The sequence below is a fragment of the Carcharhinus amblyrhynchos genome, chromosome 3 (genome assembly GCF_965287045.1).
Source record: "Carcharhinus amblyrhynchos chromosome 3, sCarAmb.v2.hapA, whole genome shotgun sequence".
Lineage (NCBI taxonomy): Eukaryota > Metazoa > Chordata > Chondrichthyes > Carcharhiniformes > Carcharhinidae > Carcharhinus > Carcharhinus amblyrhynchos.
Window position 1 is genome coordinate 21,563,224 of NC_137326.1, and position 24,882 is coordinate 21,588,105.

At 39.2% G+C, this 24,882-nt stretch overlaps 1 protein-coding gene and 1 non-coding gene across 6 annotated transcripts in view; both read right to left on the bottom strand.

Moving 5' to 3' along the window:
* Positions 1-1,281: 1,281 nt before the first annotated feature.
* vgll4b (vestigial-like family member 4b) overlaps positions 1,282-24,882 on the bottom strand; it is a 104,568-nt gene continuing 80,967 nt past the window's right edge. For 4 of the 5 annotated variants that reach the window (XM_080181985.1, XM_080181968.1, XM_080181977.1 and 1 more), the window contains 3 exons: positions 13,730-13,946; positions 10,143-10,266; positions 1,282-3,704 (listed from right to left, as the gene is read on the bottom strand). In XM_080181985.1, coding sequence (XP_080038111.1) covers positions 3,424-3,704; positions 10,143-10,266; positions 13,730-13,946 — 622 coding nt within the window. In that variant the 3' untranslated portion in view covers positions 1,282-3,423. Of the gene's footprint in view, positions 3,705-10,142; positions 10,267-13,729; positions 13,947-19,638; positions 19,711-24,882 lie in introns of those variants that run through there. The other variant, XM_080181994.1, reaches the window with a different exon arrangement.
* On the bottom strand, positions 10,968-11,098 carry LOC145341644 (U11 spliceosomal RNA). Its single transcript, XR_013886410.1, has one exon. It is a non-coding gene; the product is annotated as a U11 spliceosomal RNA (small nuclear RNA).

Here is a 24,882-nt window from a genome sequence, read left to right on the forward strand (position 1 = left end):
CACACGCCCAAAATAGCACTGAAAATATGGGCACTAGACAACCAAATTCCACAGCTGAAGCTCTGATTTTTAAAAAATATTGCAGAACCAGAATCTGATGCTTTGCCCTCTGCTACTAGTTGGTAACCAGTTTGAAAATGGTTGTTCCAATTTAAACATGGAATTATAGATTTTAGCCCAGATCATAGCAACTTCCCTTCTATATCCTAGTGACTGCTTTGTTTAGGATATTGTGTTGCTTCCTTGGAATTCCTATTCAGGTGGTACAATGCACTGGCCAACAACAGTAGTTCAGTTGTAGTACAGAAAAGGACCAAGGAAGGAAATGTAAGAGGCAAGTCACTCTCACCATTGGACCCCTGAAATTAGTGATTAGTACCTGAATTCTTTGGGATTGGACAAAGTGCATTTCACAATTTAACTTGCTATCACATCTACCCAATTTGAGTGGGGCTTTTAAGTCATCTCAGAGCATATGGAACTGGAGTGGAAGTAAATTATCCTCGAACCTGAAAAATTGCCTTAGAAGAACAGTTCTTTGCTCACTCATGAGTAATGATGTCATCATCACTGGTAAAATCTAAAGTCATATTAGATTGACCTCTTGCCAGTAGGCAGGTCCTCCAAGGAGCCCCATGCGGTTGTGTTTGTGGGGGGGGGGGGGGGGGGGGGGTGCACACACGTGTGTGTGTGTGTGTCTGTGTCTGTGCGTGAGTGAGAGGACCCTCAATGATTGTGCCGTGATGGGGGGAAGATAGAACCCCAGAAACGTCCATGGCAGTGGTGTGTGTGTGTGGGGGAACAGAACAGTTCCAATTTAGCACTGATCGGGATTGTCCTTTAAAAATTGGGCCCAACATTGGTGATGCAGCCCTTGTCAGCTCTATTAGGCCCTGCCCCACCAGCGTTGACTGCAAAAGACCCACCTCACTCTTTTTTCTCTCGCAGTACCTGAAAATTTGGTCCAAATACTCACCTGTGCAGAGAGTTACATGCTGGTTTTCGGTCGGAATCTGACAGTTGGAAAAAATATGGTAAGATTCCAACTTGCATCTGGGCCATGCATTGTCCATTGATTTAAAATAGTAAAGGTAAAAAACACCAAATGGGTTTTCAGGTCAGGAAGTGACACTCTCAATCATAACATTTTATTTTGAAGTGGAAGATTACAACTTTTTTTGCTGCCAACATATTAAATTTTCAACATGGTTGCAATATTTCCCATACTTGCTGATCCAAAGAGAACTGGTAACAAATCTCAATGAAACTGCACAAGATAAATGATTTAAGAGCACTTTATTGTTCTTTGAGGCTACTTTAAGTACAAAAAGTGGCCTGTCAAAAGCTTTTTTTCCATTTTGGGTGAAACAAGGCCGCAAACAAGAGGGATAGAGTTCAAATTTACAAACTGAAACTAACAGTAAGTACACTGTAGACATTTCTGCTCTCTGTAGTAATAAAAATTGTAGACAAACCTGGTCTATACATTTTAGAATGTTTTGCAGTCTCCACGAAATTTATAATTAGTCCACAATCCCTGGATTGTTGTTTGTATTCTTGTTCAGTTGTCTCACATTTTAAAAAAAACAGCCAAGTAACCAGACGCATAGAGTCCACAGACAGCATCTACAGCCTTCTACCATTATAACGCTCAGTAGCCTGTAGCAGTAATGAACTAGTGGCTATTAATGCTAACGCAGTGTTTCCATAGATAACTGTGTTCCTGCACTTTTTACCTTATAACAGACAAATCTACACCAAACAAAAAAGATCAACTTTTTTCTCCAAACAAAAAAAAAATGCATGATTACAACAAAAAGGACAGGGAAAATTAAATAGCTACATATCATTAACAAATTAATTGTTCCTCAAAAAATACCTACGAATTTTTTTGTACATTCTTTACGCACAGCGTAATGATGGTCTTATAGTTACCTATATAAAAAGTGTTCATTTAGTGATTTTCCTACAGAGTAGGATACTGAATGCCAAAGCAGACAAGCGGTAACTACCCAGTAAGGTGGCGATGAAATGTTTACTGTTTTACTGGGATGACGGAATGTATGGGCATGTGTGACTCTCTCAAAGACAAAGGCTAAATTGGGAAACTATAAAGCATTACACAGCTGCTTTCTGTACCTCTGCCTCTAGTAGTAGTAGTAGTAGTAGTAGTAGGAGTAGTAGTAGTAGTAGCTATTAATACAGCAAACAAAGTAGCATTATACTATTGGAGGAATGTACACCTTGGCACAGGATAGAGTAAGCATTAAAAAAATTAAAGTTGTTTTCTACAAGCCATGACAATCTGCATTACCACATTAAAGCCAAGCATTTCTCTTTGTTTCAAATAGTCATGACTTGCTTAACTGTAAATTTTAGTCTGATTTTACAGAAATTATGGGAGTTCCTCTTTATTAAACAGGTTGTTATGCATTGATTATTCAGTCATGCACAAAGCTATTGCTGCCTATACCATGGAATTTATAATCTACTGAATATAATATGCGGGCCTTTCCTGAGGCTATCCTCTTTTGCTGGCTTCTACCAGTGTGAATACATGCTTAAATGTCATTGAGTAAAACTGTACCAGCAGTAAGTATCTAGGACTGTTATTGATGAAAATAAACTACAATTCTGAAGAAAAAGCTCTAGTATTAATTTTCATTACGCCTATACAATATAGATACCAGCTATTTTTTTAAATCATGCAGCTACTTTAATAGAAGCACTATTGACCTTCATATCTCAAATCTATTTGAACAAGCTGACAAATACAGATGAAGGGTGTAGGAAAACAAAATGCCCGTGTTCTTTGACAACAAATGCAGTCCAGTTGTGAGCACCAAGCACAAAATGTAATCTGAAGCTAGAGAAAGGCTAATACCTGTATGAGACTTTCCCTTCCAAAGCCGTTTTGCCTCTGTAAAGCGCAATACATATCATACTAAGCCCTCATTGTCAGCAGTCTGCCATCTAACAAAACAAGAAAATCTGATGTAAAGTTGACAAGCAACCTCACCACTCCCCAATAGTGCAAATCAGACATACAGTTCTTTTCAAGTATATAAACATACAAAATTACATAACAGAAAAGCAATGTAAGCAAACCACACACACTCTAGTCAAAGGAACTAGCAGAGGCCAAAGCGTTTGGGTCAACCAATCCTAACATGGCTTTTTGGGGCAGCAGAATTGCATCAGAGGTTTCTTTGGTAACTGAGGCAGGAGATTAGGATGCTACATCATACAATTTATATGAATAGTTCCTGCTATTTTTTTTAGGGCACCCTTTTGCAAATGCTAAGCAAATACACAAAAGTGTCTAGTTTAAAAAAAAATCCCCCTCCCCACTTATTTTAGCAGTGTTCAAGCTCAGTCAAACCATGCATTTCACTCAGCACAGAATGCAACGTGGTCCACTCTTCATGAAACGACTGAAGGGGAGTGATTGTGATTGACCATGTGGGACGAAGGGGAGGACTGTCCTCTTCTTGAGCCAGAATCAGGGCTGCTCGAAACTCCATCTTTGGCAGCCTTGATTTGAAGCCATGTTTCTCCAAGAGCTTTGGCAAAGTGATCATCTACTGACCCTGTGATAGAAACTGAATTTGTCACAGGCTCTGGTTGCTTGTACCTCTCTCCAAGGCTTCGGCGAAAATGTTCCTCCACAACAGGATCACAAGCTGTATTAGTAGTTATGGAGGCTGTTTAAAAACAAAATTTAAAAGTTAGTAGAGGATGGTATTGGAAGGAATCATGTCAAGTGTAAGCTTTTCTCAAATTTTGTTCCTAGTATAATGAAAAAAATCTGAAACACCAACGATGAAAATATCTGTTATGGTCACTTAAGCTTCACACACCATCCAGTCAAGAATAGGCGTAGGCTAATCCCATATTCCTTTGCTCCATACCCTGTAATAGCTTAACTTTACAAAGGAGGCACTCATTACAAATCACGTGTGGGATTTTTCCTGTCCTGCCCGCCATGGGAATCAAAAAGGACATGGATCATGCAACGGTTTGTTGACCTTGGGTGGGATTTTTCAGCCTTGGGGCAAGCACAGCCAGAAAATTCCATTCTATACATTTGCCATTACGGAATAACGTCAAATACTTGATTACAAACAGCACTGTACCAAAATCAACTTCCAACTGTTGATTACAACAATTATCCTGTTCTGAGCAGTGTTGTAATGGGTATTTTCCTTAATAGAGACCTGTTCTGAATTCCATCTAGTAATGCTTTATTGTTGATTGTGATGATATTTTGAGCGGACTTCACCAATCAAGAACAAAAGTCTGGGGATGGCAGATTGAACAGTACATAAATACTAGCCCCTCTTTCAATGCCAGTAACTCCTTGAGAATAATCTTTCCAGACCGCAAACGGTGCATACAAGAACTGGTTGCATATGTTGTTTTGTGCTAGCTTCTCTAAGCAGAGGACACTTATGATTGTAAATCTTCTAGAGGTTCTGGCTCACTCTAGCCTATATTCACTGTGTCATTGGACACATGTGAAATAATATACAGCTGCAATCAGACTTAAAAAGGAGTCAATGCTGTCAGTACAGGAGAAACGGGAAAATGGTGTGAGGGCAGTGAAATTAAAATATTCAAGCGGTAGGTGAAATCTATAAAACAACATTAGAAAACAGGATTTTTTTTCAGCTTACATAAACACAATAAAGAAATTCACAGACAATGTTCAATCTTCCATGGCATTGTTCCATGAATTGGAAGAGGTTACAACATTTTGCAATAATGTGGTTTTGCTATACCACATACTAAGAATCCTGATTTACAGTGAATGATCAAGTCAAATTTCATTTCTTTTAACAAGGTGCTCTCAGATTTTGGGATCAAATTCCATCACTATCCATTTGCTCATGAAAACTGCCATGATTATATATTTCTTTACTTGTGTATTCAATTTTGGCTCTTAACCTTTTTGAAAGTGAGTTCTATTCAAGAAGTGATCCATTCAGCATTTTCTTTTCAAAGGAAGTTCAGGAGGCTGGTATTTAATGGCACTGAGTAAAGGAATACAAAGACCTTCAAGCTTTAGAAGAATGTCAGGGAAGAGATCCTGGGCTTTGGTAACAGCAGGTGGCACAGCTTTCCAGGGGATTCTGTGATTGGGGGAAACTAAAAAAGTGTACAAAAAAATCTGCTGTATTAGACAAGGGATTTGGAACAATTACAGCATGGTGCAGGGTTTAATAGCAAAGAAATGGAGCCCGAATTTGGTAGCAGAGATGTTTTGAAATTTACAATTGTAGAGTACAGAAATCGCAGAGGGGTGTTGAGATCAGATTGGAGGGCAAGCATTGCCCATCACCATCCCACTACCCATCTCATGTTGCCAGACTGAGCTGCCCATCACCCCCTGGGCAAAAACAGACAGAAGAGTTCTGAATGTGAATTGTGGGATTGAGGATTTCCAGCAACTGCTTGATCAAGGTGCTTGTTCCAAGGAAAATCCTCATATGTAGCAACAGCTTGCATGTTAACAGTTTCAGAGTAGGAGGAGGAGAACATTAACTGGACAGGGGTCCCTATATTTAGGGGCAGTGCTATGGGGAGCACGAGGTGGAGGTAATTTTAGATCCAAGAAGTTACTTATTAACTCGAAAGGAAAGATGTTGAGAGGTGTCAGACTTGAAATTAATTGCAGAATGGATTTTCAAAGGAGAGATGAGACAGTTAGTTCTGGCAATATGGGGAATGTTGGTAAGGAATGAGAGATGGATGGTGAGGAGGAAATGAATGGTTTGAGATGAGCAAAGTCAGCCTAGGACAATCTGACCTAACAACTGCTAGCTGTAGTCCCATACTCAATGCACTTCATCTTGCTACCATTTAAAAAAAAGTATCAAACTTACTTTGTACAGACAACAACCTGCACATGGAGTGTCTTTAAACATAATCAATTGTTCCAACACACTTTGTAGGAATGTCAAACAAAAACTAACACCAACCTACATAAGATGATATTAGGACAAATGACGAAAAGCTTGGCCAAGACACTGGTTTTAAAGAGCAACTTAAAAGAGGAAAGAAAGGTAGAGGGAAGGATATATGCAGAGGGGGGATTCCAGAGCTTAGGGTTGATTGGTACAGGCGTCAGTGACGAACAGAAGAAAACAGCAGCTGGACACAGAGTTAATGGATGTTAAAGATAGGGAGTGGTAAGACCATGAATTTCAACTCAAACGATAATTGATTCAGCTTCCGTGGTTGCTTATTAGGAGAATATATTTGCATCTCGGTCATCACTTTTCTTCATGTACACACGTACCCACATTGTCACGATTGTATCGTGCACTGAGCAAAGTGAGGGGAACGAAAGCTGGGTATTTTTAATCTATCCTCCCAACACTAGATGGCAGGTGATTTTTATCCAATTTGTTCATTCAATGCCAGAATAATTTAATACATTTATTTTCATCGGTTTTTCTTTCTATGCGGCTAACTTAATACCCATTTACTCAAGGTGTATCCATTTTTTGTACATTCTGACAGCCATTTCTACTTCCTGATCAAAGGCCTGCAGTAGCCGTGGGCTCCAATCCAAGCTTTCCACTGGCTTCTTCCATTGTTCCTTGATTTTAGTCTCTCATACCACCTCCTGTCTTCTCATTATAGACTCATATCCTTCTGTTTCTTTACCTTTTGCCACAGTTATCTTATGAACTGCTGACCAGTTTCTCTTGTCCCTGCAAATTAGGCATCAGGGAGAAAGGGAATGAAGCAGGCCAACATTTCAAAAACATGGGGCATTTAAAGCTGCAAATTTCATTTTGCAGGATCAGGAAGCTAAAACGCTGAGTTGTCACACAAGGACAACTTTTAAAATGCCAGAAGTTCAACATTGTAGGCAAATTTTTGAAAAACGTCATTCAATGTCAAAAAGGAATGTGAGCTCATCCCATCAAAATAGCATGTTACCTCAGCAATCGCATCCACCCTGTTGCCAACTGTACCACACATAAGATTCAACCCCTTAACTGCCTGCTGCCTTGTAATCCCAACCGAAATCCTTCTAGCCATTATCAGCACATGCTTCTGCTTCATTGCTTTCCACTGTTGAGTCCCCCTTCTTCATTGATGCAATCTTTCTCCTGGTTTAACCTCTGCCTGACTAGCTCTACCCTAACACAAAAATTGATTTTGTTAGCTCCCCTCTGTTTGCCATCTATAATTTTAAATCAAGTCATGGCTTGTAAGTCCAGCTCCATTCCACTAAATACCTGCCAGCCTCATTCCTGACTACTCTTGCCTAAATCAGCCCTAATCACTTCTGCCTCCCTCTTAAATTGTCAACCCCAAACCACCCCCGCCCCCATCCCTGCAAATACCATTGTTAAAAAAAATGCTGCTCTCAGTAACACTGTTCCCTTTTGTCATGCCACTGGGAAGCAATAGACAGAGAAAAGCAGGTCACATGGGAGAAACAAACAGAAAAACAAATGTAGTTGAGGTAAAGAAAGAGTTTGACAGAAAAAAGCAAACAGATAATCTAAGAGAGGCAACAGATTCTATTCACCAACCTGCTGTATGCAAACCTCCTGTGACCAACCAGTTTGTATACTATGCTACTAAAAATCTTAAAGACTTATATACTTTATATGCTTAAACACTTTTCTATTATTTACTCCTAAATCCTGTGTGGAATGCAACAATGTGTGGTATTTAAACTCTTCCAACAATGGAGACACTGCAGTATTACCAGTGATAGCAAGATTTAGGGCGATTGGAAACTTCCTATGTATATCTATGTAATTTTCAATCAATAATTTTATATTTCTAATGTATGCCAAGTTCAAAACACAAGACCTTAAAATAAGAATAGAATTATGTCTGCATGCCCTGATCAAATTATTTGACACTCTCGCAAGTCTTTTGTCTAGAGACTGTGTTTTTTCTTGATTTGATTCCTTGCATGCAACGTTACAGCACACCCACTAGCATGTAAATACATTTAATTCAATGGTCACCTCATTCAAATGTCTTACTGCAGAAATGTAAAATTATTAATATTAAACCTATATACATTCATTACTTGAACAGAGTTGCACAATTGTACTTAAGGGGTGCAATGAAAGGCAAAATAGTTTGGCAATGATATACATGGCAAAAATCAAACTTTCTTCCCAGCATCTTATTCAGTAAAGCTATTCATGGAGGTTAAATTCTCAGTGAAATCATATTTGACATTTATCATAAAATTTGTGCCAGCTCATTTAAAAAAATGACCAATTTGCCTCACCTCATCTGGATTGAACAGTGTGAAGGTGTGAAGTTTGCACATTGGATAAAACTCAGCATCAAGAGTTCTTCCATTTATCCAGATTTTCTGGTGGAAACCAAAGTAAACTGCTGACATAACTAGAACAGAAGTTTGTTTTGGATGCAACCCAAATGCTTTGGTCTATAATTCCACCAGCTTTATGTCAGAATATGTCTGTTGAAATGGATAAGCTAGGTTGAAAATTAACTACAGTCAGAACTACCTTCATAACGTATGTGTAGAACATGACTGCTTTTCTTTTCGCTGTGGCGGACTGATGGTATTCTGGAAGTGCTAGACTTGTGCTATATAACCACACTTTATGCTATCACTTACAATTCAATGTTCTTGTAATGAACAACTATTTGTTTGCTTAATTAGATTTCAAGTTGCCTTTATCCTAATCAGTAGAAACTATCTTGCATTTTATACATATGACTATTATTTGAAATAGCCAGACTAAGTTGACCTGATTCCTCTCCTTAATAGCAAACTCAATCCAAACTAGTGAGTCGCACCAAAATATAAAAATCCTAATCAGGTGTACAGCAGCCCTTGGCAAGTGAAGTAAAATCCTCAAAATGACCATACATATTGACAATTAGATTCTTAGAGGCAACATATTATACAACAAATCAGTAAAGGGAAAAATGAAATGAGAGGGGAGGAAAAAGAAAGTATCAATAGGGGCTGAGTATAAAAGGAGACACTTTGTAGGAAGTTACTCCAAAAAGTACATCGCCTGATGAGTAACACAGTGTTATCAACATTCAAAGAAAAGGCATTTTCCCATTTTCACTAGCTGCAAGGTGGGTGGTGGTGAGGAGACATCAGGTGCTTTTCACACTGGTGAAATTATATGACTTTTTATCATGTTACGGTGGAAACATGTTCCATGTAACTGGATTCCATCCGTTTATGTGGTAAGATGTGTGCCATCGTGGTTAGCGTTGCTGCCTCACAGCGCCAGGGACACTGGTTCGATTCCCGGCTTGGGTGACTGTTCAGTTTCTGTGTGGGTTTCCTCCCACAGATGCGCTGGTTAGATGCATTGGCCATGCTAAAATTCTCCCTCAGTGTAAGAAGAATTTCAAAATGAACAGGTGCCGAGTGTGGCGACTAGGCAATTTTCAAAGTAACTGCATTGCAGTGTTAATGTAAGCCTATTTGTGACACTAATAAAAAAAATGGCATCTGCTGTTCTTCTATAATTTGCAGTGGTATATAATTAACTTTTCAGTACAGCTTGCTCATTCGAAAACTATACACAAAGTTAACTTTTTCTATGGAAGGATTAAAAAGCACTTAGTAGAAAAATGATTTCCTGATAATCTCTTAAATTGTACTTAAATTTTGATGAGAACACCATTTTCTTTCTATAGTGGGTGTGTTGAAACAACAGTGCAAGCTGAAAGCCACAGGAGAAATATAAAAGATCGTTTCTCATGACCTATATTGGCTTGAGCTGAAGCCCAGTTGCAGTGAGGACTCTTTGTTAATTCACATACACTTGGCACTACAGTACCATATTGCCGCCAGTTGTTGGGTCTATTCAGAATCCAAATTTGCCATGTATAGTTGCCACTACATTCTGCGACGTGCAGAAACAATTTAGAACTGCACCAAATATTTGCTGAGATTGCACCAATAAATAATGCAAAACTTAAAAAATTTGTTTCACTTCTGTTCACATGAGGCCCCATTACTTGAAGGGCAAGTGCTGAAACGATCAAGGGAAAGCTGCGCAGATGGAGAATAATGTGTTTAATACAAATAAAAACATAGACCTTCAGGGCACGACTGGATCGAGTTAGATTGTGTACATAAACATCACTGAAATGCAACTTACAATTTGAGGGTCTCCTGTAGCTTGGGGGCATTGCTGGAACACAACCGCTGTGAGCAATAGGGCAGTGGGAAAGGTTGCAGTTACGATTGTTACCAGATGCACATGTAATTACTGACGGGCGATTCTGGATGGACAAAACAACGCGTTAGCACACTTCCAATGATCTGTCAAAGACCTAATGCTTATAAATAGTAGCTAATATTTAGTTACAGGAAAATTCAAAATCCTGAATGTAATGCATTGTAGTTCAAAATTATAAAATGGCATTTTCAGTGCCAATGTAAAAACCAACTTCTCCATTAATTGTATTTTTCTAAAGAAACATTAGCAGGACTCGAAGAAATACTTCTGCATTTTTTTTGGGCAAGTGTAAGTTGAGAGTCAAAAGATTTGACTTTAGGTCCCATTAGGGAGTTGGGTGCATTAGCTGGGATGACATGGTGTACTGCGCTTGGAGGTGACATCAGATGACACTGAACCAAAACTTCTACGTCTACCAGCTCAGGTGAATGTTAAAAGATCACACAGCAAGATTCAAAAACGTAATAGGCAAAGTTCCTTAGTGTGTTGACCAAGGTCTTTCTCTGATCCAATATCACAGATTATAGACTATTCATTCATTGCTGCTTGCAGGATCTTTTGGTGCAAAAAACTGTGCGCATTTCCCTCAAGTGACAGCACTTTAAAATAAATCTAACAAAGCAAAGTAATCTGGGCTGAACTAAGAGTGTGAAGAAGTGTTAAGATCTTTCTCTGCAGAAAACTGTTTGTTGTTATACATCAAGAAACATTGTGCAATTATGTGTCCTTTATTAGACAAAATTTTATTTCAAAAGAGAGACTCCCAGACAAAAAGTACAAAAACTATGGTTTCACTGAGATCTCTTGATATCGATTCCGCACAGATAAAGCGCAAGCACCTCATCCGTGTGCTATTCACAGCAGAAATGGTTTTACTGAGTATAGCATTATTTGCCTCAACAGGTCACAGACTATTTTATTTTCCTCTGGTCTCTCTCTCTCTCACAAATGCTTACAGGTTAAATTCAAGACCACAAAAGGAACCTCAGTGGCATCAAGAACAATTACTAGATTTTTTTCAGTTTCCAAAATTACCAGCTGGAGCCTATTGATATGCTACATTTATAGTTGGAAACCAATATGGATTGAATAAATTAGCATTAGTAAAATTAAGTGTTAAAGAACAAACTTCCGTAGCATCTTTCACAACCTCAGTATCTCCCAAAGCACTTCAGAACCAATGAAGTTGTTAGTGCTGCACATTAGGCAATCTGCACACAAGTGGGTAGAATATAATTTACACTATTTTTTGTGCACACACTGATTTTTTAGTAGCACTGCACAGGCATTAATCCCACTACTAAACCTCTGAGGATTTTTTTTTAAAAAGGCAGCCTAGACAAACAACTGGAACAAGTTTTGGACTCCATAAGAGGTTAATGACATAGGAGGAACCTGTCCAGAAATTAATCAGCAATGAGTCTGCCCACTCAGGGGTTTTCAGCTGCTCCACTGACCATCACTCAAATAGGTAGACAGTAACATTATTTTAATTTTAAAGTAACGTGTGTGAATTTGGCACAGCAAGGGATACTTTCCTGATTCTGCAGGATTTTGTGGTTCCCACTTATGCACAACCTCTCACCACTTCCCTGGGAATTATCAGAGGTCCACTACTTGGCATGATCAATAATGGCAACTCATATGCTAATAATGTCCAAGAAGCGATTTTCATCTATCCTCTTGGTTCAGGTGCCCACTAGTTGGGTCACGCATTTTGGGCACAAGAACACGCCAAAACAAAATTTATCCCAATGTGCCTAAACACCAATAAAGGTGAACTGGTGATTTAATTACTTTGGTTTAGAAATAAGTGTTGGCCAGGACTCAAGAGAACTCCCCTATGATTCCAAGAAGAGCAGTAGTGCGAGTTTATGTCCACTGGAGACTGTAGATGTTTAACCACACCTCTAAGAGTGCAGCATTTCTTTTTAATTTGCTTCAGAAAATGTATCACTTCGTACATTTGAATTAAGCGGTGTTCATGAAATCAATTTGCAGATAGGGGAAATATAGTAATCAGTTTAAAAATCACTCAGTACTTTCTTACACTGGGTCTGAATGCGCTCATCATGATGCACCATAATGACATCACTTCAAGTACCACACACTTTCGGTGAGGTGACCATGTTGGCAAAGTATTGCTATCTTATAGTGAGGATTTTTAATTTAAAAATAGCAAATTCAAGCTTAAAACAAAATGGCTTTGATTGCCCTCCCCTTATTTGAACAAATTCTAGTAGAAATAATTGTCCCTCCCAACATATTGAAACAGCAGCAAAATCTGTCCCATTTACATAACATGGCAGATAACAGAAACCATAGACATAGGAGTAGAAGTAGACTATTCAGCCCAGCAAGTCTGCTCCACCGTTCAATCCCCATGACCAATCCATTTAATCAACTCCACTTTCCTGCCTTACTCCCATAATCCTCGATTCCCTTACTAATTAAAAATCTGTTTATCTCAGCCATGAGACAAGTTATGCTTGCTCTAAGGTAGATCAGTGGTGTGCACTCAGGCCATTTGAATAGACTCATCTTTACACTCTGCAAATGCATCCCTCACTCAGATTGAGGGGGGAAATGAGGGCAACATCACTTTTGGGAGAATTACAAAACTGAACTGTGCCCTGCATTCAGTAGTCTATCTGATGCAAAATAGCGAGCTTTGTTACAACTGTTGTCAAGATTAACCAATAAACCAACAATGCACAAACAACTCAAAGTGTTTGAAAGTCACAAAACACCATTTATTTCTAACACAGCAATTCGTACACGCAGGCTGCATTGTTGGGATTATGCGAGTGAATTACAAGCAGCTATGAAAAGAATGAATTTGTACTTCTATAGTAATATTCCCAATCTCAGAATGTCCTAAAGCACTTTACACTCAATGAGTCACTTCTGAAGTGCAGTCACTGATCTATCTGTACAGGTAGACCGTGCACCTCAGTTTCATCTGACAATGCAGCATTCCCTTAATGGTAACGATTCACCAGCTTTGATTATGTCCTGGCATGGGACTTTCTGATTGAGAGGTGAATGCACTACGAACCTTCCAAGTAAACAGCATGGTGCAGCTTTGGTCTCCAGAAGATACCTGGGAAAGTATCTATGTAGAGTTTCTGCTGCTTTACTTTTATGACAGTACTGGAACACAATGCCAAATTATATTTTTGTGAACTAAAAAAATAAAGCTTGACTGGACAAATAGTTAAAGACAAGTTAATTACTCTTGATGCAACAAATAGATAGATTACTAATGAAGCACACCAGTTCATTTTTCTAATTCTCCCAAAAGGGATGTTGCCCTCCTTCCCCAACCAACCTGGGGTACATTTGCAGAGTGTAAAGATAAGTTAATTCTAGAAGTCCAACAACACATCACCAATCTGTCGGAGCACAAGCATAACTGACCTCTAACTCAAGAGTTGCAAAAAAGTAGAAAAGGAAAATTGTATAATATATATTTGTAAAACCAACCAGAAGTTCAGCATTTATACCTGCTGTCGTTCCACACCAATGCTGACTGTCCTAGTTGCATCCAAGCTATTTTTGGTCAGTGCTAGAGGCTGTTCCATTGGCATACTTGGTAGTCCTATGCCAGCATAGGCATGATTGCTGAGATGGCTCATGGTTGACACTGCAGCACGTTCTATTGGACTACGACTTCGCTCCCTATGTTGATCTTTTCGAAAATCCCCATTGACTGGTTTGGTCCTGCATAAATGGATTTGGTTAGTATTCATTAGTCACATAACATTTTTTGAAAACAATTACTACAACCTTGTGAATGTGCAGTACAACTGCATCTTTGAAACAGAACCAGATATGTAGAGCTTTGCATGATAGAAATTAACCATTCCATTCAAAGAAGTTACTCATGATGGGACAGCAGGAAGAACGAGGGAAAAGAAATTTACTTCAGTGTAAAAGCTAAAGCTGTACAAAGTCAGCAACAGGCTAATGTAAGTCAATGAACTGAAATGAACTAGCAGTCCACATTCAGAGGTATAAATAACCTAGCAGCCTAGCTCCCCATAAACAGCTTACAACCAGATACAGTTGCGGTTTCCCAGCTTTTGACTGTGAAATAATAGTAAGAATTCTGGAAATATATAAGCCACAAGATACTAGTTATCAAAATCTGCAACTTTCCACTTACAGGCTTAAATTTTATTTAAATGAAGTCATCATATTCCAATATGTCCATCCAGAAATGTAATTATTTTCAAATTTTTACAAATAATCTATACAGAGTAAGCCTCTGTGTTACTGTTTTGCATCCAGAAATATACATGTGATAATCATCTTAATTTGACACAAAACTGAATCTGTAGAAAGGTCATATGGATTTGGAACATCAACTCTGCTTCTCTCTCCACAGATGCTGCCAGACCAGTTGAGTTTATCCAGCATCTTCTGTTTTTAATTTATACAGTTCTTCACAGGTGGAACAATAACAGAATTGAAAAAAAGCAATGTTTGATGGTAACTAGTGATGGACAATAAATGTCTTGCCAGCATCACCCACATCAGGGGTATATATGAAAAAGGGGATTACGAACACTTATTGATTACTATAATCAGTTTGAGAGTGAAAAACTAGGTCCATCTTGATGCCATTTAAGGTGGGTACAGGAGATTGTACAAAACTTGTTAACTAAGCCAGGTATCCATAGTTTCAAACATTGAGGGCTGTTACCCCTCACAAATAACATCGATTGCTCTGCTTTTCTGAAATAGTTTCTGATTATTAAAACACTTGTACAATTGAATACATTAATGCTCAACTGAATGGTGTTGTTTCCACAAATAAGCTTTTTCTGTACACAAATCTATCTTCCCATTTTCTGTTGCTCAATGTTTTGTGACTGTTTTTGTTTTAAATTATAGTATATTCAGTAATGTGTCATATAGGGGAACACAGGATGTGTGGTTTGTAATCAACTACTCAGGCAAACATGCATTACATCTTAACCTCTCAATTAAGTTTGGCATAGAATCCCCTAACTTAGAGACAGTGCTTGCTTTGTTGAATTACACAAAATGTATTTAAACTAGAAAAACAAATTAAATTTACACAACCTTCTACTTAACAACTACTTGCTAGATACTGATAAATTGTTCAAGTATTTTTTTCCCCTCCAGAAAATAAGATTATTTTCTTTTGAAGAGCAATATTTAATGAACTAGCATAGGAATTGGAATGACGGATTTTTATTGCTGTGCAGAATAAACACGGAGATTAAACCTTATGTTTTCTCAGTAAAATCAAACATTTCCATCAGCTGCCCTCAACAGTCCGTAATGTAACACTGGGTTCATTAAAATGGTTTTCTCTTCACATAAGGAAGAGCCAGAAAAACCATGATCAAGCTAAAATTGCAGCAACTTTGAAGATAAATGTACAATATCTATAGACTCTTAATAATAGCAGAAACTGAGCATACGAATGGGAGGGAGAAACTTTACTGGATAAAAAGTACTAGGCAAACTAAAACAAAGGCTAACAAGTCCCTTGTATCCTCTCTTCGGTTACCATGCCCTAAGAGGGCATTGACAACAATAGGCTTCCACATATTGGCCCTTAGCTTTGCTTGACAAAATACTACAGTAGTTTGCCATCGTCTTCTTCAGGTTCTAGCTGATCAGGAGATTCACCCACACTTAGTACCTGCAATAGGCATATCAGAAAGTTTTGCTGGTTGATAATCAATCAAGTTATCAATGTACCTTACATGGCGAATAGGACATGAACCTGGAGATTTATCACCGTGCCACAGGACCACTCCCACCTGTGTCTTAGAGTCTTGAAATAAGTATTTGTTGAGAAAATGCACAAATTATTATCTTGCAAAATTCCCTAGATTCTGGAAAGGTCCCAGCAAATTTGAAAACCACTAATATATTGCTGCTATTCCAAGAAGGGGACAAAAAGCAGGAAAATATAGGCCAGTTAGGCTAACATCCGTTATTGCAAAATGCTGGAATCCATTATTCTGTAACTAGGAACAAGACATTTAGAAAATCATAATACAATCAGACAGAGAAAGGGAAATCGTGTTTCACAGATTTATGAGAGTTCTTGGGGGATGTAAAAGCAGGATGAATAAAGGGGAACTAACAGATGAAATTATTTGAATTTCCAAAAGGCATTCGATAAAAGTTGCCACATAAAAGGTTACTGCCCAGAATAAAAGCTCAGTGTTAAGAGTAATATACCAACATAGAAAGACGATTGGCTAACTAACAGTATAGAGAGAGAGGCAGGATTAATGGGTCAATTTCAGGTTGGCAAACTGAGACTAGTGGGGTGCCACAGGGGATCAAGTGTTGGGGCCTCAAATATTTACAATCTGTATTAATGACTTGGATGAAGGGATCGTGTGTATTGCAGCCAAATTTGCTGACGATTCAAAGCTAGATGGAAAAGCTAGGATACAAAGAATCTGCAAGGAGAAGTAGACAGGTTAAGTGAGTGGGCAAATATTTGGCCAATGGAGTATAATGTGGGAAAATGTGAGGTTGTCCACTTGGCAGATACACAGAAATGAAAGATGATTTAAACGGAAAGAGACTACAAAATGCTGAGGTACAAAGGGATCTATAATATGAAAATTTCACATGCAGGGGCAACAAATTTAATGTTGGCCTTTGTACTCCATTTCTCTTGCATTAAACTCGCAAAGTCTTGCTATAAACACAAGTGACACCACCCTTGGATTACTGTGCAGAGTTCTGGTCTTTTTTAAGGAGGGGTATATTTTCATTGGATGCGGTACAGACAGGTTTGTTAGGTTGATTGCTCAGGTGAAAAGGTTGCCTTACGAGGCATGGTTGAGCAAGTTGGACCTATACTCATGGAGTTTGAGAACTGAGAGATGCTCTTGTTGAAACATACAAGATCCCAATGGGGCTTGATGGTGTAGATGTTCAGAGAATGTTTCCCTTCATGAAACTTAGAACTAGGGAATAGAGTTTCAGAATAAGGTGACTCCTATTTAAGATAGATGAGGAAGAATTTCTTCTCCGAAGGTTGTGAATCTTTGGAATTCTCTCCCCCAAAGCAGTGGAGGCTGGATCATGAAATATATTCAAGGTTGAATTAGACAGGTTTTTGAAATATAGAGGCATCAATGGTTATGGGGGACAGGCAGGAAAGTGGAATTGAGGTCAAGATCAGATCAGCATGATCTTACTAATTAACAGCGCAAGCTCAAGACATCACGTGGTCTTCTCTTGCTCCCCTTTATGTTCTTACATGTTCAGAATAATATGTTGAAGTTTTGCATTTGCAGTTTATGATGTAATTCAACCTTCCCTTCTGAGTATTAAAACTTTGTAATAGTCATAATTTATATTCCATGTAAAAATATAGATACATATATTCATCATTCTGCATTTCCTGAAAATTACATCCTGCATTTCTTTCTGCTTCCCGAAGGATATCCTCTTTAATATTCCAGTTCAGATGTTTTGCATTATGATGTCCAGGGAATTATGAACGTACATATGGGGGAAGGATCCTCCAAAAGTCTGAGATCATGTACCAACCAACTCAAGAACAGCTTCTTCCCTGCTGCCAGACTTCTGAATGGACCCACCATATATTAAACTGATCTTTCTCTACACCCTAGCCATGACATCAACACTATCTTCTGCACCCTCTCTTTCCTTCTCCCCTATGCACTCTATGAACAGTATATTTTTGGCTGTATAGTGCACAAAAAAACAATACTTTTCACTGAATCCCAATAAACGTGACAATAATAAATCAAATCACTCACTTTAGACATTCAAGATAGAGTCACCCATTCACATGTTGGCTTGAGTCAAGGGCTAGCTTTGTGTATACGGTTCTAGTTTAGGCAGGCATCACAATCAGCACAGGCTTGGAGGACTGAAGGGCATGTTCCTGTGCTGTACTTTTCTTTGTTCTTACAATCCATTAAGGATCATTATGGTTACATATCACGTGATGCAATGACTCCCTGAGACCTACTACAAATGAACCACCCAATGTTGATTGTTAACCCTCTTCTTGTTCCCTAGACCTTGATTCCACCCATCCTACTTCAGATCCACAGCACACATCACCCAACAATACAAAAAACATGCATTATTGATCATATCCTCAAAATGCTTCACAATTAATTAAACAGGAAAATTACCAAGCACCATAAACACGAGGTTATACTTCAACTCTTTAAACAAAACACATGCAAAATAAGAGAACAAAATAATTCAATCCAAAGAAATATCCAACCTATTTGCAACTGCCATCTGCATCTCAGTTACTCTGAGGCGAACAGGCCCACCTTATGACAGAAGCTACTGTAAAACAAGATCCTCACTTTATGAATGCCAGCATCACACTCATCAATATGGTCTCTTCAAACACATCACACCAGTCTGTCAGAGACACAGGCACTGACTGAACATGGAGTAAAGCTTCAGCATTTAATATGGAAAACACTTCACACACAAATTTTATTATTCACCCATTACTTCACTCACAGATTAGGATGTTCTTCACACTTGTGCCCAGTCTAACACCATACGGTAATCATGATTGTACTAATAAAACAGAATGCAACTGTGGAGGGAAAACAACAAAAAAGTGTTTTAAAACACTTTACAGACCAGGAATTGTGCTAATTTACTGTGCTGCTGCTCTTTTTTTAAAAAGAAGTGGTAAAACACGAGCAGGGATGCATCTGCTAGTTTTGCATTGTACAGTATTCTTCCTTGCACACGAGACCGCCAAATTCTAAAGGGGGCCCAGTCAGGGTTCGCATTCTGCACTCATACACAGTAAAAGGTGGTTTATCAACAATTTCTGCACTTGGAGCTTAACATGCTAATTTATCAATTAGCAGTTAAACCTTTAAATCTAAATCTTCATCTTCATGGTTTTATGTATATTTTTCTGATTGCCTAAAATGAACAAAATGTTTACAATATTGCATTTCTTTAGTATAGTAATAGCTAGGAATAGATTGACCTTGCACTGCTTTCTTCTTTAATCCTCAAAATACAGCAGAATGGAGAGTTTAACTTGGTGTGTGTATAATCAAAGCTTGCAACTTGGCACAAGAGCTGAATAGCATACAGAAAGTTTATACTGAGGATTGCCAATATTATTGCCACTCAGTACAAGGAGTTTATTGGTGATTCCAATTCCACTGATTCAAGTCTGTTGTCCTAGAGCCTGGAGCAAGCACAATATATTCTCCAATCACCACTGCTTGTGAGCTAACAGTACAGCAGGGAGATTGATGTTCACTGCTGAACAAATAATTTTACCTCTACAGAACACACTGACTCAAACTTTAAAATTAATTGCAGCTGAACATGGAACTACCATCTGTTTTAAAAACAAAATAGAATGGAAGGGTTTGGTACTAACCTCACTTTAATCATTGTCAAAAAGCATGAAGGCAGCCCAACGTCCTCCCACAAGAAAGTCCAGGGCCCCTGAATCTTGGCAAGCTGTCTTATGAAAAGCTGGGCAGGCAGAAGCTATTTCAACATAAAAGCCTCTTGCAAATGCAGGGAATCAGCGCACTGCACATTTTCGTAATCTCCTTTAGACTGCACTACATGCAAATTAAGTTACTCACCGTAGAATAATACAATATTTAGTTCAAAAGCTTTTTATGTTAAAAAAGGCATTTGTCAAAGACTTGAGGTTAATTCTAGGCAACTAATTTTCTACATCATGCCAACTGTTTTTGCTTGTGGCATTTGCTGTCGACACAGATACGAAGCAACTGATCGATATAAAATGTCCAGAGAAAGGATTCTGTCAAGCTTCCCAACTCTCCTGCAGACTCTTAACACGGCACATTTGCCTGCTGGGGGAAGGCTGATGTCAGCGCTTGTGAACACAGCTCAGTGAAAGGATAAGGAGGCCTTTGTTTTCAGCTGAACTGTGAAAATGAGAAAATGGCTCCAGCCGACAAACAAGAAACCCACACTGCACAGGTCATCCCAAGCCCTTTGCTTAAAGTACTCAACATAAAAGCTCCTTGCAAAACGAGAAATCAGTGTACTGCATTTTTAAAGTCCAATTTATGTACTCAATATATTCTTCTGCACAGAAGTTTTGTTTGTGAAGACATCTGGAAACAGAAGTGAGCGAAAGCAGAGGACTCTGGTAATAACTCACTTGAGCATGGGCATGGGGGCGGTGAAAATTTCCTCAAGATCTGCCACAAAGATAATAGTCAAATTATCATGTTACCCAAGTCCTGACAAGAGGATCTTTCATGCCAGTGGGGAATTAAATAAACTTAAAAGTTAAAGTGGGCTTACATTTTATAATTGCTCCAAACAATAAAGAGAATTCATCTCTTCAGTTATTAGGGTCAATCCCACTTGTGCTTGCAACAAGGATGAACGCCCCAATCCCAAAGGGGTGACATGACACAGTGGTTAGCACTGCTGCCTTACAGTGCCAGGGACCCAGGTTGGGTCACTGTCTGTGTGGAGTTTGCACTTTCTCCCTGTGTCTGCATGGGTTTCCTCCAGCTGCTCTGATTTCCTCCCACAGTTGGAAAGACATGCTGGTTAGGTGCATTGGCCATGCTAAACTCTCCCTCAGTGTACCCAAACAGGTGCCTGAGTGTGGTGACTTGGATTTTCACAGTAACTCCATTGCAGTGTTACTGTAACCCTACTTGTGACTAATATATAAACTTTTTAACTTAAGAGCTGGTAGTTTGCTACAAAGTAAAATAGAATGTACTTCCATGAGCATCATTCTGATGATTGATCGCATATCCCATTCATGATGGCCCAGTCCAAAGGAAAATTAAATGCCACCACATGAAAAGTTGCTCTTGTCAATGCTAACGTTTATCAAAAATGTGAAACAAGGGCAAGATGGGGATTCACTACACAAATGGTCGGTAAATGACTTCAAAAAGTATTCGTTTCTCTGCTCCCTCCAAAAACTTCACAATGGGAGTTCATTAATTATACGGAACTGCACCATGAAGATAAAGATCCCTACTTCAATTTATAGTCTGTGCCAACCATAGGCAATGTAACAGTCAAGTACGGTACTTGATCCTAACATCTGTGGGATAATGGATAGGAAAATCAGTCAGGATTCCAGCTCTGCTCAAAAGTCGCAAATGTTTGGATCTTCAGATGGCAAAACAAAACTGATCAAGTTTGCCCTTGCTGGTAAATCAGCCCATCGTCAGGGCTCACGTGAAGGAAAGTAATACCAACAGTTGCTTGGTGGTACAGACTTGACGATTACAGAAGAAAAAAAAGACATGCCATTGAAGCTTTTTATTTTTGCAACATCAGCGCAGATGCAAGAATGCCAAATTTAAAAAGGGAGCAGCAATTCCTACTGCATGAGGAAAAGGGTACAGATTGTTTGGCGAGACAACTCATCAACCAATCCAGCACCCTTTACAAGAGTAGGTCAAGAAAAATGGTGGAGCAAAAGCATGATGGAAGGAAGATTTCCCCCAGTCATTGGTGAAAGTTAAGCTACTCTTTTACTTCAGACATTTCTAGTATCCTAGTCATTAGAACATTGTGATTAGGTCACTGAATAGAACCGGAACATCCTGCTCAATCAGAAACTCAAGTTGCCTAAATAATTTCAGTTTAGATGATTCAACCAAAACTCAATGTTGACATCTACTTCTACAGCAGTCAGTCTGAACTCGAGTGCGCAGTTGGTTCTTCCACCAATTTTGCAACAGAAATGGATTAATTTAAGAGTTACCCCTGCCATGGACTAATAATGTAAATCAGGTTTTTTTAAAAAACAGCTTCATTTTTAAAATAACTTTGTCAAGCTGAAACAAGCATGTGGCAACAATGAGCTGAATTCAGTCTCAGTGCAAAGTAGTTCAATTTATAGATAACATCAAGCTTGAACCCCAAAGAAACAGGCAAGATCTTATTTAGAACTGAATAGCAAATTCACCTATCGACTGATCAGTAATGAAGCTCAATATGCAACTGCAGAAAGTAATATAAACTGGAAGTCACACCTAGACAAAGGTGGAATTCTCCCACCCTGCCTGTGGCAGCGTGAACAGAGAGTCTACTGGGAGTCAAAAAGTCAAACGCGCCAGCATAAAGTCATATAGCAATCTTCCCAATAGCAGGCTAACAATGGGTCTGTCTTCCTGCTTGCTAGTGGCATGAAAGCCATTTGCACCTCAGGAATGCTCACTAAAATAGCTGCCCACTAGCATCCCATCATGTCTTTCAATCTTGTTACACCAGTCTATCAGTCTAAAACAAGGCAGCCTTCAGTATATCAGCCCACCGTCAGGGCTCATGTGAAGGAAAGTAATACCAACAGTCACTTGGTGGTATAAGATATTTGGGTTGTTGAACACTGCTGTAAGCTCTGCTACGCGTACCACTCTTGATGGGGTAGATCAGTTCCTGCCCTCCATCTCCATGTCGAGCTGGTCTTCATGGACAGCACCACGCTGCTGAACCCAAGGACTCTGCTGTGTCACCACCTTAGATCAGTACTGTGCCTGGGATTAGGAATGACAGGGGTCCTCTTGCCCTTGACACCACACAGCAGTGTTTATCTGCACAGGACTGCTGAGACTCATGCAGCCAGTGCCACATAGGACCTAAGTTCAACCAGAGGTCAAGGGCAAGGTGATGGTTTTTCTGGGAGTGTGGGGGAGGGGATGGCCTGATAAAGACAAGAAGGACAATGTGGAAGGAGGGTGATGACTCACAATGGCAGTAGAGGGATAAAGAGGTGGACAAAGAAGATAAATGATGGAAAGCAGAGGGAAGGGAAGCTGAAAACTTCACACAGGGATCAAACAGATACAACATCATTTACAGGCAGTGGTTGCAAGAAGACCCCCAGGTGCAGTGGGTAGATGTCCAAGTATGGCATGGGCACCTCATAGCTGACAGGCTCGGGGAGGGGAGAGGGGGATGGTTTGAATCAAAGAACTCTTCAAGCAGAAGACTTCTGCCTGAAGCTGATGGCCTTTTCCCTTGGGGTTGCTGACACCCTGTGCTGTCTGGGGAAGACAAGTGGGCTGAAGACAGTGATACCTTGTGTGTGTGCTGGACTGGTATTTAAAGATGGCGCCAGGACCTTCAAACCTGCCAGCTGCTGATGGACAGATGAATCAACTGACAGTCCACCAGGTGACTCCTTCTGTGTATAATTAATGAGAATGGTGTGCAATCCCACCATTCTGGCTAATGGGAAAGGTGTTGCAGGAACAGCCTGCCACTGCACAAAGTCTCAAAATGGGAGAATTGCACCAATACATTCTCTGATTATATGGAACGTGCCAAGTGGGAAATGTGGCTACATCTAGAAATCTAGTTGGCTCAAATTTAAATAGTGCAATGACTTCAAAATCTACAGAATACATATGGTGCTCTTATCATGTCATACAAGAAATATAGTAAAATGGTTCAAGACGCTTCACAGTCACAATTATCAAATAATATTAGACACCAAGCCACACATGGAGATATTACCATGTATTGAAAAGCTTTGTCAAAGAGGTAGGGTTTAAAGAAGATTCTTAAACATGGAGAGGCAAGGAAATGAAGTTTGAGGAAATTCCAGATCATCGGGCCAAGCAGTTCAAGGCATAACTGTCAATGACACAGCAAAGAAAATCAGGGATCATGAGAGGCCAGAATTGGAGGACTGCAGAGACACTGGAAGGCAGTTTGAGATTACAGAAATAGGATGGGGCAAAATCACAGACGAGCTTGATAACAAAGACAAGAATTTTAAGATCGAGACAGCGCTGGACTGAGACTCAAATGTAGGTCAGTAAGCACAGGAGTGAATGGGACTTGCTGAAAATTAGCAACATAGTTTTGGAAGTGTTCATGTTCACAACAGATTGGAAGGCAGCCAGGAGAACATTCGAAAATGTTTGTCTAAACGGTAACAAAGGCATTGATTAGCATTTTAGCAGATGAGCTGAGGCAGGGACAGAGATGAGCTGCATTATGGAAATGAAAGTAGGTATTCTTTGATTCAACCAAACTCATCCTCTGATACATCCATATCCAATGGTCAAAATTAGATCAAACGGTAAAACGAGGGCAAAAACAGATGGGAACAGAGTTTTGCACCATTAACTTAAAAATATATAAAAGCCATGTATTGTTTTGAGAGGCTATTCTTCTGTTCACTTTCTGTACCTCATCAAGCCTGTGGACTTTCTGCAGGTTATCTGGTTTTGGATCACGTCCACAAGTTTGCAATGGCTTATACAAACCAGCTTTTAGTTCATGGGCCAAAGTGAGTTATGAAAGCCAGAAGTTTACTAAAAGCTGTATTCTGCAGGAGCGAGAGTGTTTCAGGGAAAGAAAGAGTTCTGGAAGTAATTATATACCATCCGTTTTTACTGGCATTAAATTGCAGGGGTGTTTCCGTTTTTCTTTATCTTAAATACAGCTATTTGAACATGATTGTGACCCTCTATACAGTCTGATGCAAGATATTATTTTCAGCTGACGTTGTGAAAAACATGTCACACTGCAAGCACAAAACAAGGTGCAGCTTCCTTCTGAAAAAGAATAGATTGCGTTCATCGGATAAACAAAGAGGTTTTATTTCTTGGTGAGCCAGATGTGTGAGAATAAACAGAATTACGTTTTCAGTTAA